This window comes from Pterocles gutturalis, unplaced genomic scaffold, assembly GCF_000699245.1.
Source record: "Pterocles gutturalis isolate BGI_N339 unplaced genomic scaffold, ASM69924v1 scaffold40433, whole genome shotgun sequence".
Lineage (NCBI taxonomy): Eukaryota > Metazoa > Chordata > Aves > Pterocliformes > Pteroclidae > Pterocles > Pterocles gutturalis.
The window spans coordinates 24,254-40,934 of record NW_010127097.1 but is presented as its reverse complement, the minus strand read 5'-3'; the positions used below and the strand labels follow the sequence as shown (position 1 = coordinate 40,934).

At 35.6% G+C, this 16,681-nt stretch overlaps 1 protein-coding gene across 1 annotated transcript in view; it reads right to left on the bottom strand.

Annotated features, from left to right (window-relative positions):
• The window catches only part of INTS6 (integrator complex subunit 6), a 41,623-nt gene that overhangs the window by 1,050 nt on the left and 23,892 nt on the right, over positions 1-16,681 (bottom strand). Inside the window, exons 3-15 of the mRNA XM_010079183.1 lie at positions 13,896-14,085; positions 12,739-12,864; positions 11,719-11,873; positions 8,747-8,899; positions 8,476-8,608; positions 7,866-7,960; positions 7,340-7,450; positions 5,485-5,700; positions 5,250-5,376; positions 3,839-3,981; positions 2,932-3,166; positions 1,814-2,185; positions 1,244-1,337 (exon numbers count right to left, since the gene is read on the bottom strand). Coding sequence (XP_010077485.1) covers positions 1,244-1,337; positions 1,814-2,185; positions 2,932-3,166; positions 3,839-3,981; positions 5,250-5,376; positions 5,485-5,700; positions 7,340-7,450; positions 7,866-7,960; positions 8,476-8,608; positions 8,747-8,899; positions 11,719-11,873; positions 12,739-12,864; positions 13,896-14,085 — 2,150 coding nt within the window. The remainder of the gene's footprint in view (positions 1-1,243; positions 1,338-1,813; positions 2,186-2,931; positions 3,167-3,838; positions 3,982-5,249; positions 5,377-5,484; positions 5,701-7,339; positions 7,451-7,865; positions 7,961-8,475; positions 8,609-8,746; positions 8,900-11,718; positions 11,874-12,738; positions 12,865-13,895; positions 14,086-16,681) is intronic.

Below are 16,681 nucleotides of genomic sequence, written 5' to 3'. Positions count from 1 at the left end.
GAAAAGTCAACCCAAGATAACCGGAATAAAGAGGCTGCAACAGAAATGAGAATTACAGATGACATAAAGAGCCTGATTTTAGAGACACAAGTATTCCATCTCCACCAAGGGCTGCCATAGACTCCCGGAGCAACAGTGTTTTGGTGTGCTGAGACAGTGAGGAAGCAAGTATAATCTATGGGACAACTCCAACAGGTGATATAAAGACAGATCAAGCAAAAGCATAATAAAGTAATTGTTGCTACAGGATGAGCATAATTATATAAATCTGCATGCCCCACTCTGCTGGCAGTGGAAGGCCAGAGGAGCTGTATGGATGTCCAGTGTTCAGTGTACCTTAAACTCTCAGCACGATTTTACCCATTTATTTAATCATAAAATTTGCTGAATAATGCCATAGGAAAAAAAGCTGACTACTACAAAAACAGATTAGAGGAAAAAAACAACTATTCTTTGAGGCTTCTGAAATAAGCCTCAAAGTTAGTTATATTTATGATCCAAGCAAGATGCTTGAATTATTATTTTGCTTCAACTCAAACACTATTAGTTCCAATCATAATTACATGTTTCTCCTTTCTTTCCTCTTAGTAAACATGTAGAAGGCTAAGCAAGTATGGTCAGTCTAAGGACGCTGTAAGGAGCAGTTTCTGCCTGGATTAACAACATGGGGTTTAAATCCTCAGCAAGTCTCTCTACTCCAGTGACAAACTACCCCCCATTTCTACAGCCTCAGACAGCACTAAAATATTTCTGAAGGAAATAAATCTGAAAAGCAGGGACATATCTTGGCAGAACATACCTGATCTCAAAACTATTTTTAAGACAAAATTTTGAGTTGATGCAGAATAATGAATTTCGACTATTTCTGAAAGCTTAATTCACAGAAATATGCAGTTGCGTCAGTTTTTCAAATTATCACTACGTTCACACTTGAACTTTAGAACTTGAACAATTTTCTACAGTTACCTCATCTTTCTATACCATTGTGCATGTACATTTATGGTGATCTGGCAGTTACATCTGCTGACATTTTTAAAACAAAATCTGAGGCAAAAAGGTAAGCTTGTGCAAACACCACACATCAGGAAGTTTATGCATTTCTGATTTTTTTCTAGGGAATTATTTACTTACAGTGCAAAGTATTGTGTGACAAGTTTCAATAAAAGAACTGCACGGTTGTCAAGCAGTTATGTATGGCAGTACATGGTGCAGTTTTATAAGATTAATACAATTCATTACCTACCTTGAAGCTTCTTTAATAATGTTTTGTAAAAATATCAGTCGGGTTTGTAAGCTTCCTTGTACATGCTTCAGTAAAAAGAAGATTCTTTCATACTCTTGAAGACAAAGAGAAGAGCAAAATCACAGCTACTTATGAAATGTCTATACAGATATCTGTTGTAGTAGATCTGAGTGAAATCTGAGTGAAATGCAACAGATTTCACTCAGCTTTTGTAAGCTTTTAGGATATATCTTCTATCAACCAGGCTTGTAGCAATGACATACTGATTAATAAACACTAACATTAAAAAACACAGGATACTGCAGTTTAAAATATTACTGGAACACCTAAAAGCTAATTCTAATACTGATAATACAAAAAACATGACTTTCAAGAACATTTATAGGTATAGCAATGTTCTAGTCACTCATCCAGGAAGTTTTCAGCAGATGTTTTAAACAAATCTTTTCAGCTTTAAATTTATTTTGCTTCAGTCTCATGGTTCAGTACTTTTTTAAAATAGTGATCTAATATGAATTATTTGTCTAGCTCTCATGCCAATCATCTGAATGAGAGATCTGGTATACTTACTTCTTCCTGGTTTTCGGATCTCTTTCATAATTTGTGCTCTTAGCTCTGTATTAATCTCTCTGGAACTTCTGCAATGCACCTGTTTTTTCCCTTTGCTTGGTGAAGATGCTGGCAAGTTCTCTTCGATACTTTGTTCTTTACTACCCAATTCCTCATGATTTTCCAAAAACCCATCAACATTCAAGTTATTCCCTAAATGTTCATGGCCTACATTCTCTGTATGAGCTGCTGGTCGATCCAATGAATTGAAGGGAGAAGAGGACATTGAAAACTCTGAATCCACAGTATTTGGGAAAACATCCAATGAAAGTGGGTCTGTTACATGATTCTCAACCATATCATCCATTGTAAGTTCATTATTTATTTCTGATGCTGAAAAAACAAAGATTACACTTGCCAGTTTCACATTCTTTATAATTTTATAGAAGTCAATGAGTAAGTTCAGTATTAAACTCTTATAAAGCTATGCTCCAGCTTGTATAGTCTACCTTACATGCTAGGCATAAAAAAATGCATTCGTGGGTTGTAGCACTGAGCACATTAGGATATCTCCTGGAAATTAATGGCTTAAAAAAATCCACAGGTATATTTTTATATGAAAAGGGAAATTACTATATGGACTACTATCAAAAGAAAAAGCACCTGTAAAATGTGCTTTTATGACTTGTTTGTCTTTCCCCAATAAACTGAACTGACAGAGTTTACTTCAGTGCTGAACAGTGAGCAAGACTTACACAGTACCTCAGCTCCACACTAAGGGAAGTGAATTCACTGCACTACAGCAAAATTCAAACAAACTTCATGTTGTGATACTTCTGGAGCATCTGAATTCCCAGGCAAAGGAAGAACATCCTTCTGACTGTTTACATTGTCTCCTTATTTAATACAGGAAACACACTGTTTATACTGTGAAGTTCATGTGAAAGAGACTTCTGTCTGGAGGACTATATTAACTCTTTCTGTAATTACCCCAGATGCACACTTAAATACTTTTTTTTCCAAAAACTGAGGGATAAAATTGCCATATTTGGGAAATTAGCCAATGTATTTCTATATGAACAAGTTTTTTTGCATGAATTAAAACCTAAACTCTCTGAAGATGGTGAAGATTCACTTACTTTTGTGAATAGGAATGGGTTTAACAAGGTCAGGCTGTGCTTGTGTGATTGGTGTCGGTGGCCCTTTTCCTCCAATGTGGTTATTCACAACTGGAGGAGTTTGTGGTCGACCTCTGAGCAGGGGGGACATACAACGTCGTCTTTTCGGAATCCCTTGCATATTTGGTTCTCCAGGTCTTTTATGTTTATTTTGAGGTCCTGATACAAATTCATCCGCTTCATCTATCATCATTCCCTGTAATTAATTTAATGGAGAGAATTCTTAAAACTTTAAGTCAAAACCATAAAATATAATTAATGCTTTGATGTTATGATGATGTTTGCCACATATAAGGCTATGTATAACAAGCCATCATGCACTGAATTCTCAACTGTCGACCAAAGTAATACTGGAAAACCCTATCAAATCCTGCCTAGACCAAACTACTGTGTTTAAGGCCCTTATCCAACAGTCTGCCAAGTAAGACAACTGAGTGGTCTGTCAAGCTCCCTTTCCAATAATTCCAAAATGACTCAAACATTTAAAAGAAGAACTCTAAATGATATTGGTAATTCAGTCAAGTCCAAGAACCAGTTTAGACAACACAGAGAGTGCATGTTCTCAAAATTGCAGGAAGCTTTTTATGGGGGAAGTCAGGTAAAGGAAACATGATTAGGTATTAGCTGTAGTACAGTGGCAAACATGTTTCATTTATAATACAATTCAGAGGCGTAATACTGGTTGCCAATAACAACTGCCCTCCATAGGATACTACTGATGGAAAAACATCTGAGAGACTTTCTAGTAAGCAGTATTCTTCAAAATACTTTAAAGTGTTTTCCCACTACACTGCTCTTTGAAAGGTCTAATCAGTAGCACACACACTCACAACAGCATATTTTTTAAAAAGCGTTACAGAAAAGTCACCTTTTTGTCCAATTTGAACGGATTCCCAAATGTATGGAGCCTTCGTGGTTGATCAGGATCAAGCTCTCGGAGTGGAGACGGTATTTGCTTTAGATACTCCTGGTAGTTTCCCATTTGTGCTATAGGTACACTGTGAACTTGATCTATCACAACAGAACAATTTATTAACATATGATACTGCTTACCTTATGAGAATTTAGTCTATATGCACTTCACACCTCCAGTTTTCAGTCTTCTATCAAATGCATTAACAAAACAGATGTGCAAAACTCACCATTATTCTTGCCTAACTGGTATTTATAACATTATAATTTGAGTGTAGGAGACTTGCTTATACAAAGCAGTGTGTCTTGTGTATTTATCATTATGACACAGAAATAAGCAATAGTTGTCATGCATGGATGTTAGTTTTCCAATGTGTCCCATACGTTTTCAACAGTGTAGATAGGTGAAAAATCTGACACTGGGAACAAATAACTAAAACATTACTACAAAGGAAAACAACATTAATGCAAAGTAGTAATGCCATGCTGCATACAGCTTTGACATAATTCTATCCAATTTTAGCCACACAAAATGTAATTGTCAAGATTATAATTTTCCCAAAGCAACAGTGAGTTTTGATCACTGGAATCAACAAAATCTTAACATCCATAGGAATTGATTCTAAACTTCTTATGGATTTAATTACAGTTGCCAAACCTTTGATCAAACAAAACATATGCTAGCAGAAATAGCAGAAAAAGAACGAACATTAGTTTTTATGTGGTTTAACCCCCTGTCCAAAAAGCAACTTCTCTTCATTTCACATTACATTATCACTTGATCACAGATGTTAATCTGACCTAAGTAATGCCAGGACTCACTTTCCCTTGAACTGCCCTTCTCATTTTCTTCACTTATTTCATCATCTTCTGTTTGATATCATGTCATAAAACAGTGCCAGAAGACACAGTAGAAAGGTAAAGGAACAAATTAGCAGACTACTGGACTATTCTCTGTTGGCCTAAAGGGCAAAAGAATCACACTGGCAGCACCCAATGAGCAAGTTTACTTTTCCACTGCTCACAATCCACTTCTATGGAGAGAGATCATGATGTTCAAAACTGCCCTGTGATTTTTTTCTCAGATATATAATGAAAGTTGGGAAAAATAGTGAACAAAGAATCTTATGTAAAAGCCCAAGTCTCCCCATATGAACTAAAGGACAGAGCAGTGAAGGCACATCTCTCTCCTCACCGTTTTTTCTTCCAATAAGTTACTTAAGGAAAAAAATCTAAAAAAACCCCATGCAGTTTAATGGCAGTATCACACATCTGCTAAGTTTTAAAGAACTATACTATTTATTACAGTCTTCATTTTTTTTATTAACAATCATATCAGTTAGGCAAAAAATAAACTGTTCTCTAACCTTCATCTTGTCCTTTGAGGAACTTGCAAGTACTCTTCAATAAATTAGATCTCATTCGTGTTAATTGATCCAAAAGATTTCTTCTGGGTATGTCATAAGCATTTCTAAAAGTCTGAGGTTTCAAATCCTGTGGTTCCAGTAAATAAAGTTCCAATTAATACCACACATGAAACAATATCTAGCATTTCAATGGAAGTATATTGAAAATAACAACATTACACACAGTGGTGCTTACCTTATTCAGCAAAGCTATTTGGAACCCAGCATACTCCTTCATATTGAGGTCTAGAGGTCTATGAGGAATTTCCCCAGTAATCCCCTGTAGCAGATGTTGAAAATCGTTCCTATGTGCCATAGACAGGTTGTGTGATCTGCTTCTGACCTTAATTCCAGTCTCTTGCGCTACCTTTTTGCCTACAGAGCCAATGACTCTATCGGACTCTATTTTGGCCTTAATTTGAAATAAATAAATAAATACAATTGACAATATGCTCTTAAAAGGATTAGTCAGACTTATTCATTTTAAATTCCCACTTAGAAGATTCAACAATGTACTAATACACTATGACGACCATAACCAGGATGAGTGCTTAAGGAGTGTTTAATATAAAACCATTTAATGCTTACTACAATTTTAAATATAGTGAACAGTTTGTGCCTAGGTCTTCTGCATATTTCTCCTCTGCTGCCCATTATGGTATCTAAGCACCAATATGCATGCAATGCTTTTATTTTCATAAAATGCCATAATTTGACTAGTAATTCTCTGCAAATCTATCTTTACTCACATAGACTGTTTTCTATCATAACAGCTAAACACTATAACTCTCAACAGACCGATTCCCCTACAACTATAGTTGCGATCAGTCACACAATGGTATCAACTTTTTAAAAGCTCAAAATTGTCATAACATTAATAAATATTAAATAAATTATAATACCCGATTCTGTTTGACTAGACAGACCTGACCCTGAATTATGTTAGATTTGTACCAAAAATTAAACATGTTCATAAACACCAGCTCTTTGGCAGAATACAGCTGAACAAAGAGCCAAAAGTAATTTATCAATACACATGCTAATGTTGTTTTTGCGGTTTCACATCAATTTGTAGACTACTCAAAATTTGCATATGTACTTATTAAGAATACTGAGTTTTTACTGGCAGAGCCTTTCAGAAGTTAGAAAAGCTTTAAGTACAATTTGCAGTGCATGTAATTACATTTTAGGAGTCTAAGATGTCTAGGTTGAAAGATGAGTTCACTTTACAGAATATTGAGCAATATGACTATGATTTAACAGGATATACTGTAAACTTCAAGCAGTTTGCTTCCTCAATAATTTATATTAATGTTTTAAGAAAAAGCTGGTCCATGAGAACTCATTAGCTAAGTTACAAGTACTTGCAGTACTGTTTCTTGAAGTTTCAAGCCTACTACATTATTTTATTATCTTGAACAAGAAAGCTTAACATGCACAGTTTAACACAATAAAGTGGAGGTAGCAGGGCAGAAATGCTTTAGCTGGTGCAGGAGACTAGTCAAAGATACAGGCACTATTCTGAACACAGTCAACAATTTCAAAAGGTCACCTTGCCAGTTCTACATCTGCACCCTTATTTGAGATTCAGAATTATATCAATTTATTTCATATTTACAGAACACTTTCCATTTCCTTTCACAAGCCAAAGAAAGGATATTTTCTGCTTCAGATGCACAAAATACAAATCTCTATTTTCTGAAAAAAATGCTGGAACATCTTTAATATCTAAGGCAAGACAACATGTTTTCATTTGGACAAAAATATGTTACTGTCTGTACAAGTAAAAATGCTCCCTTAAATAATAAAAAAAAAAAATCTCAATTTGCACCTCCATATCTATCTTTACAGTCCAGTCTATAAAGTCTATATTTAAATGTTAAGTTTCCTTTCAATTCAGTAAACTAAAAATGCTTTTTTGCTAATTGCTTATGGGAAGGTATTAACTTGATCTTTCTGCTCTTTTCTCCTTCAAAGCCATTTAACTTGAGTATTTTAATATTATCCTGACATTAGAATAAGTTCTTACTGCTTTCTTGCTTCAACATTACCTGCTGACTCAACTTTTTGAGATATGAAATGACACTGTAACTAAGTCCATATTCCACATTGTCAGCTATAAGGTTTGGTGCTCCCATCATTCTCACAGCTTTCTTCAAAGGCTGAAACATGGAATACATTGCATAGTCATATTTAACAAGTTTTGTATACATACTTCAACTAATTGAATCCATTTGAAATAGAACCTGAGGTCCTCACAGTTAGAAAAAAAAAAAAAAAAAAGACTTTCAGGGCAGCATTTTTTGTTGTTGTTTTAAAGCATTGTTCCATTCACATAGAATCAATTATTAACAGAGATATCATTCACATACGAGTCACAGCTGATTAAATTTTCGTAACATTCAGGTCTCAAGCCTTTCACAGGACTCCAGTGAAAACAGTAAGTACCATTATGCATGAAGTTTTTATCCCTTAAATTAATATCTATTTTACTTGAAATAGCAAATACACCCATAGTGGAAAGATAACTATAGTTACATAATAAAATATAAATTTTAACACAGTAAGTCACCTTACCCCAAGATAATAAGGAGGCATTGTCTTCAAATAGCTTTCAAATGACTGTCGCCATTTCAATGTAGGCTTTGCCTTGTGTACTTTAAACAAGTCATCTGGTAGTTATAAAAATAGATAAAATGAAAAGCATGTCTAAACAGCATTGCATCTATTTTCTAATAAAAGAAACTCTAAGAAATGCCAATTCCTCAATGCTTAAATTAATATATGTATTTTAACCTATATAGGACTAAACTGAATACACACTCACACAAGATCAATGCTGCAGCTAAAAGATGGAGCTTGATAAATTATTTACCAAACTGAATTGGTAAATGAGACAACAGATTGGGAAAAATGGCTCCTAAAATAATGAAAGAAGTGAGATCAAAACATATCTGAAAGAACGATGATCAAGTAAATCACCTTACATACCGAGTGTGCATCATGAAGGTCAGCCAACTGGTGACAAGTGAAACAAGTTACTGATGACAAATACACTGTTCAACATTCTAGTTTTCTACAGGTGTGTGATTAATATTGGCATTAGTTGCAGTAATCTATTTAGATAAGATCAATTTTTAAATGGCCTACCTACCACCTAAGAAAAATTTTATGAAGTGGTATTTACCTAGCAGTGGAAGAAGGACTGGATAATTGTAAGGCATCACAAATAAATTCACACAATTCAGTGCTGTACTAGCTTTCAAGTAACCAAAAGGATGACCAAGTTCACTGTATTTTGCACTATTGCTCACATATACCTGCAATAAAACACATTATACTGTACGTAAATCCAAAACATTGTGTGCTGAAATTTTACATCCTACTTTGATTATAGAATAAAGTCTTCAAAAAAAGCATTCTATAAATAACTTCAGTTCAGCATGCACTCTACTTGCCTGCCAGCAGGTCTGAGGGGATTTTCTCTCCAGGATAAACTGGGTCAGTGGTGAAGGTTCTAATTCATATTTATCAAAAGGTAGTTTGTCAATGACCATCGGTTCACAGTCGGTACAGGAGAATTTCACCACAGGATGAGATGTGCGAGGTGGCTAAACATAAGCATTCCACTGTTAATAAGTCTGCACAACAATTAAAATGCAATTGTGCTATGACAACTAAAGTAATACAGGTTCTTGAAAACAGACATACTTAAGGAGCCTATTCAATACAGGATTCATAATTATTGCTAATGAGTCCTAAGCAATTAATTTATGTTTGCACTGTCTTAAAATCTGAAGGAAACTTATTCTCTAAATAAATGACAATTATTTTACCTAGCAAGTCTAGAACAGTATGCAAGTAAAACTTGCATGTACACAAAAACTTTGCAAATGGAAGTAAATCCCAGTGGGGACAAAAAAAAAAAACCAAACAAATCTTCAATGCTACTCTGAGGCATGCCCATTTTTATTCCTCACAGAAGCAGGCCCTGTACTTTTGCACTTGCAGACTTGCTCCAGCACTTTTCCTTTTTGGCAAATTTAACAGTTACAAAATTCAAGCTGAATTATAATGACCAAGAGCAGCATGAATTCAGGGAAAAACAAGCTTTAGAAGAACTCACATTTTAACTAGGCCTGTGAAAAAGTATTTCAAGCAAGTTGTTCGGTTTTTAATCTTTTTATTAATCACATGGAAAAGGCTGTTGCACCTTGAGTTTCAAGTATAAGTTAACAACATATTTGAAATTTCTTTTGCTGAAAGGGAAAGCTGATTTTTTTTGTAATGAAAATTTGAGTTGTAAATCTTCCACTGAAGGATTTTCAGGAGAGAAATGTAAGCTCTTATACTTACCCTTAGCCTCCTCCGAGGCCACTAGAATCTGGAGAAGAGCTCAACTGGGAAGCCTCCTTCCATTTACTCTCTTTACAAGGTAACTAATAAACACATCAGATGAACTAGGGAAACACAAGGTTTCTTGGACCTTCCCTATCACCTCACCTTGAAAGTAATTATTCTAAGTCTATATGCTCTAGCCTCTTCCTTTTATGATAAGCCACCCAAATGTTATCTGCCCACAGAGCTGGTCTTGCCTTGAGTGTCTCCACTCTAAGGAAGGTGTACTGTCCAAGTGCACACAAAATAGGACCCAACCAACTCAAGGAATTGCAAGCCTCTTCAAAGACGCCTCCAATAACAGTTGTGATGGAGTTTTTGACCAAGCCATGAAGCAGTTATACTAGGAATAAAAGGCTGCAAAAGAAGTTGAATGCTAAGACTTGAGAAGTCCAATAACCCTTGGCTGGACAGCAGAACTACTTTTACCTCAGAGCAGTAGGTGCAGCCATTTACATGTTGATCTGCCAACATAATTATTAGCAGACTTTCATACACATTTAAAAGAAAGTCTTGATAGGGTCATTACCTACAGTACCGGAAACAGTTGCTGGGGTAGGACTGTTTGAGAGAACTTCACTGTGGATCAGGTAACAGGGAGGAAAAGAAAAATATCTAATTATGGACTCTTAAGTAGACAAGAGTTACAACGTATGCTAAGTTTTAACACTATTTTCAGAACAGTAAGGAAATACAAGTCTTGAAACGCTATCAGCAAACTTAGCTCCCCAACATTGCATAAGGAAGGTTCACCATGGAATTCCAATTGTTGTCAGCAGGTACTTAGCTGCACATGCAATAATCCAGTGCTTTATGCAGTTATGTGGCCTAGATATGCTATAACTGAGAGGGTTTTTTTCCCCTCATCTCACCATTTATGTAAGACAATCTCATGTTTTTAGCAGATTTAGAACAACTCTTCGTTTGGCAAGATCTATTTCAGCAATTTCAATGAAGATCTGCAGTAGCAGACAAACTTTACTGACTCTATACAGCGAATGGAGGCAGACATGCCATTGATAGTGATTAAAAGGAGTAAGCAAGACAGTTTTCCTATGGAGCGGCTTTTTAATATTCAGTACAAAATTATATTTTGTTTTTAAATGATTATAGAATATTTACTTTTATTCTTATATGTTAGCTTGCTTCGTAGTTCAGAAGGGCCTTCAATTAATGTGGCTACAGATCCCAGCAACATCAAATCTGTAAACATGACTATAATTTCATACTTGTATCATTCCTCAACAACCTGTATTTCAAAGGAGTTTATCTATTTTTTAAACAAAGGAGATAAAAATTATGAAAAGTTCAATGAGTTTGCTAGTCAGCACATAGTTTCAGACCAAAAAACTACAAAAATTCAATAAAAATCATAACAAAATATAGGGATTATACAACTGCATTATTTCTTCAATTATTTTCAAAGATTAGTAGAAATACAAAAACACATACTACACTAATGATTAATTCTCAGACCAAACAAAAGGCAGTGGTATACTTTATTCTACGAAAAAACCCAAAAAATCAATTCTGTGGGTAGTATTTAAAAAAAATTAAGTGAGTTTCTCTACTTGGGATAAATTGAAGGTATGGCTACACTGAACAACTGCAGATGAAACTACATTCACCTGCTAGAATAAGGACAGAATTATCACATGGATTCAAAATTGGAAAGATCATTCTGTCTTCTGTTAATGCCATCTGCAAGGCAATAGGATTTGATAGTTTATTAACAGAGTTCAAACAGAAACATTACATGGATGTACTAGGTCAACAAACAAATCTGTTACAGGCAGTTTCTTAATGCTTCAAAGTTAGTAAAATGCAAACTTCATAGCATTATTTGCTCATCAGTAATTTATCTGAGATAACTGCAACACAGCTTTACACATGTCCCTCCTTCTTGGGTCACACTGCTTTTATGGTTGCTACAATGAAGTCTGCAACTCAAGATTTAAAAATCAGTGAACAGGAAATCCTGGAATATTCCCCCACGCACAAACCCTTTGCTTTATCTATCTTCAGTACATACCAGCGTTGGAGAATTTTGATCTGGCCAGAAGGATTCAGGAACAGGCCAGTGACCTATGGGAACCCCAGTTTTAGGGTTTGGTCTGACATAAATAAGTTTGTGACAACTGTGCCAAGGTTGGGGTCCAAAGGGTCTAGATATATCCACCTGCCCATCTACAAAAGAAAAAGACCGAGTCAAAACAGTGTTAGAACTCAAAAAGAGTATTAAACAACTTCTGTGAAGAGTTTAAGAACTATACCCCTGGGAAAGCTCTTCCTGCAGTTAATATTATTTCTAAGAATAGCAGATAGTTGTCAGTAAGCATTTCTGCAAAAACCCAGAAACTATGAAAAACCAAGTAAGCATGGAATGTTTACAGGATTCAGAGCTGAGAAAGCCAATTACCTGGAGCCCTTCATAATAATCAGTTTCTTTCTTCTCCCATTGTTATTACCAGATAACCTTCAAATCTCCATGCATTAAAAAAAATTCTACACACAACTAATACTGCTGGACTAACTTTTTGTTGCAGCAAAGCAGGATTAGAAAACTCCCACAAACACTTCCCAGTACCATCCTAAGGACCTAGCTAAGCCATTTAGAACGAGAAATTAAGGCTGCACAGTCGTATTTGCTATTTCAACTCCTAATGCAAGCCACTTTACTACATTAAATAAAAAAGGATAATCATATAAACCCACAGTATTTTCATATTAAGTCATTTACATTTCTAGCTGGTTGAAAGCTACTGCTGAAAACTCATGAACCCATTTAACTATGCTTGACATGAATAACTGCATTTAAGACCACCTGAGTAATATGAGCAAATGTAGAGCTTTTACACAGTGTCTAGCAGCTGCAGCCAGTATTTTGAAAAAGTACAACAGAATTTCAGACCTAGGAGGTCCTTTTTGCAGTAATGTCTTCTAAATTTCAACAGTTTTCCTTTTGTTTTGGCAACTATTCTACTACGTTCACTAAATTATATCGATAGTCCTCTCTGCCATTTCATATCACAGTGTGAAAAATTTCAAGTACCATCAATTGGTGAGGGATCTGGTCCAGCTTTTTCAAAATTTATAACCACTCCACTTTGCACTTTTTGCACCAATGACTCGAGACACTGATTCAGCATTCTTGGAGAGCACACACAATACGATCGACCTAGAACAAAACAGTCAAGACTAAGATTGTTCAGTGTTTCTGCCCTTAACTGGTATCACTCAAAACTGTTCACCCGCCACACACACAAATTTATGTATGGCTCACCAATTTGAAGCTTCTACTGAACACTCTGTTTAAGCAGTAAGGCAGCCTAGAGATGCAATGACAGTATTACAAGCACATCGTTGGAAATGTTTGGGTTTTAGCCCCTTAATGACTTTAACTCGAACTCTTGGTCGCATTCATGGAAAATGGGCTCCCCCTTGTGACAGACCTCCACACTTAACTATCCACTAATTTCAGTCAAGGCACTGTTAGTATAGCCTACATTACAGACAAAAAGCAGTGGAATCAAATCCATTCGGAATGTTTGTAAATTCCTTTCCTTGTTTTCTATCACATCCCCTCTGATACATCAGAAGATTCATTATGTTTTTAATATGCAATGTAATCAAACTTTTACAAACAAATTATAAAATTGATGCCTGAGTTTGATCTGGAATATGATTTCTAAGAGATCAAGAATAAGAGTTACAATGGAGAGAAAAGTATCAAATTTGCAGAATTATTATGCATTCTGCATTGCAGAAATTCTGCATTGCATTCTTCATGCTCTGGATGGAAAAAAAAAAAAACACACCACCAACCCAACAAATTTCCTTCATTATTAACTTCTTTAGATCAGAGTATGACAGGAATTTAGCAAAACTGTACTGCAGAACAGACTCAATTACTAGAATTTCTAATTGTGATACCAAGGTGCATTAGGAAAAAATAAGCTTTCTCTTCTAAAAAGAAAAATGCTAAAGAAAGTAGATTCACACTCTTCCAAGACAAGTTACATTAGTTTGTCTATAACTTTAACGCAGTAAGTGTCTTTAGTTTTATTATATTGGAGTTCTGAGTTTTTACAAGTAATATAAGAACTTAGAAATACTTATTCCACCACATGTACATCATTAATAGAGCTGAATTGAATTATTTTTCATTTTCACAAGTATTGACTTGTCAGAGGAAACCAGGGCACTCACCTCCTGTGACTTCGCACATAGGTGTGATTGCGGAGTCATCCACTGGTACAGTCATCCCTGTCATCTGCTCCGATTCCGGTGCTGTAATACCAGGCAAACGGAGAACCAAAGCAAATAACCTCTGATCCCATCGAAAGGGTTCCTTAGTCAACTCACTTCCAGGTAGAGGGGAATTGAGAGGTAAATGGAGCTGAAAAGGAATTTAGATCTGTGAATATACTGCTTTAAATAAAAAAAATCAGATTATATAGTGATGACAATTTCACTCTACATAACATATTTATAACCTCTCCACAGATAGTTATAATTTGATTCAGGTACTGTACATTACAAGAAAGACACCCATCATTTAATCAACACTTCAAACATTTCAAGGCAACATGATGCATGAAGTTGAGAGTTACAAACCAGGTAGGAACAACCACTTTCAAAAACTGATCTAAACTTCAGAATCAATAGAATATTTTCTTTAGAATTTCAGCAGTAAGAACACCTTCACTGCAGTGTTGTGTTGTTCAAACCATTTTCTGCAGAACAGGCCCATTCTCAGCTCAGTCTTTTCCTCGATTCTTCAAGATAAAAAGCACAACTGAAAAGATAATGTTAAATTAAGACTCCTGCAGAACAAATATAACTTGGGTATAGTTACTCAAAAATATCCAGCTGCCAGGACCACCTACTCCAAATAACTCAGCTTCAACAAGTGGTAACTAATGTGGTAGTTGTGTTATAGAATCAGAGGGCAGAGATTTTACATAACTTGGGTATATCCCACAACTAAACTCATGCCTATGCTTTAAGTGAAAAGCAGAGAGTTGTCACTTTGAGGTAATAGATAACAATAGCCACAGCTACCCATACAAGGAAGAATGGCTTGCCCTGAGCCATTGCTTTGCCTCTGTCTGGGAAGAACCACACAAAAGTTTTAGTTCAAAATACTGACAATACCATCCAGGGACATACCTGGGAGCATTTCTTTTTGCTTTAATTCCCAGAAAAGACAGTAAAGAGATTCAATTTTCCGGCTTCATGTATGCTGCACTAAAGATACAGCCATGCTCAGGATATTATTTATTAACCACTAACAGCAACAGCCAGAGAGACTAACAGAACATCTAAAATTACCATAGTTAGTGGTAGTTTTATAATTAGTTAACTGAAACAAGAGGAAAAAAAATCAATGCTGTGGCTTCTAAGGAACAGCACAAGGCATTCAGAAGACTCTAGCCTCTCATAGCCACAGATCTCACACAGATTAGTGGGAAAAAGAAAGCTTATCAAAACATTCAACTACACAGACTCTGAACAGATAGACTAGACTTATAACAAGTAATTACAAATTTCAGAAAAAATTGATAGATCCCTGGCTGATGATACCACCGTCAGTAGAAGCAAAATTCTCATTTCATCTGGAGCACTGCAGCCATAAAGGGAAAAGAAAATTCCCCAAAGCGCTCAAGTGTTGTAAGCAGTTCCATTACCTGGCCAAATACAAGGGTTAAGCCCAAAAGCTGAAGCAATCTCACATTCTCAAACACTTTCCTTCTCATGCAAAATTCAAAAAAATCCCAATTCTCAATCTCAACTCCATGTGAGCAAAGGAAGCTACTAGTCTGTTTCAAAACTCGATGTAAGTCCACAAAAGCACTCATGACAAATTGCCTTCATTTTTAGTTCATATTAGTTAAGGAGTTTGCAACAAGCCATTGAAAAAGTTTTTTTGTTTCCTTGTTTTTAAGAGATGAACTTGTGAGTATGAAACCTGATTTCCAAAATGGAAACCTCAGCTACTTCTATTTACATAACTGTAAGCATCTCATATTGAGGAAAAAAATACATTGATGGATACAATCCCAAAGCCAGGAACAAACACAACAAACCCACTCTTGTAACATGTGAGCAAGAATCAGAACACTTTGGACTTTTCAGTGCACCTGAATTTCTGCTTTTGCTCATGCTAGCAGAGAGCACATGTGAGAAGAGCACTACTTTCCCCAAATGTTTCATGGGAAATTAGTCAAAGTGCACTCAGCTATGTACCTGATTTGTTACAAATTCATTTGCATGTCTTTCACCTTTTCGTACAAAGGGCCAGCAATGCCTGCCTGGCAAAGAAAACTCTTTCTTATTTAACAGTCTAGAATCTTGACTGTGAGAGGACTCCTCAATTGCAAGCACCACAACATCCTCACTTGGGGCTATTATTAAGGAACACCATTCACCAAACTTTCCTACTTAGATCTGACTGAACAGAAGATTTACTAACTCTGAAGAGTACATTTCATCTGCAAAACATACCTATGCAACAGCACTGTTTTTCTTCAGTCATCATATATACATATTTTTAATATATAAATATTTATATATACAAGTAGCCCATTGGACCCTGCACCAACACTATTCTGAGTTCAGTTTATCTCAAACTACAAAATCTTTGGTTTAGCTGATTATATTCAGAGAACCCCAAAACCAAACAGTACCCAGGAGCAGCCCATTGCATTATGTACATATAACTACCAGAAATATTTTAAAACTGTAGGAGAACATTCAAAGCCATCAGCATCAAGTCAAACGTCCTCACTTTCCTTCCCACAGTTTATTTCCAGTTAAATTTAACATCCATGTTACTAGAGAAGTTATAGATTCAAACAAGGCCTCATTCTCCACAGACATTAGTAACTTGGTCTTCTCACCTCCAGTTATTTTTTTTTAAACTGGTATTGTATTACCATAGCAACTGCATACCTAGCAGAAAAGAAAATGAGCCTAGATATGCACACCTTGCA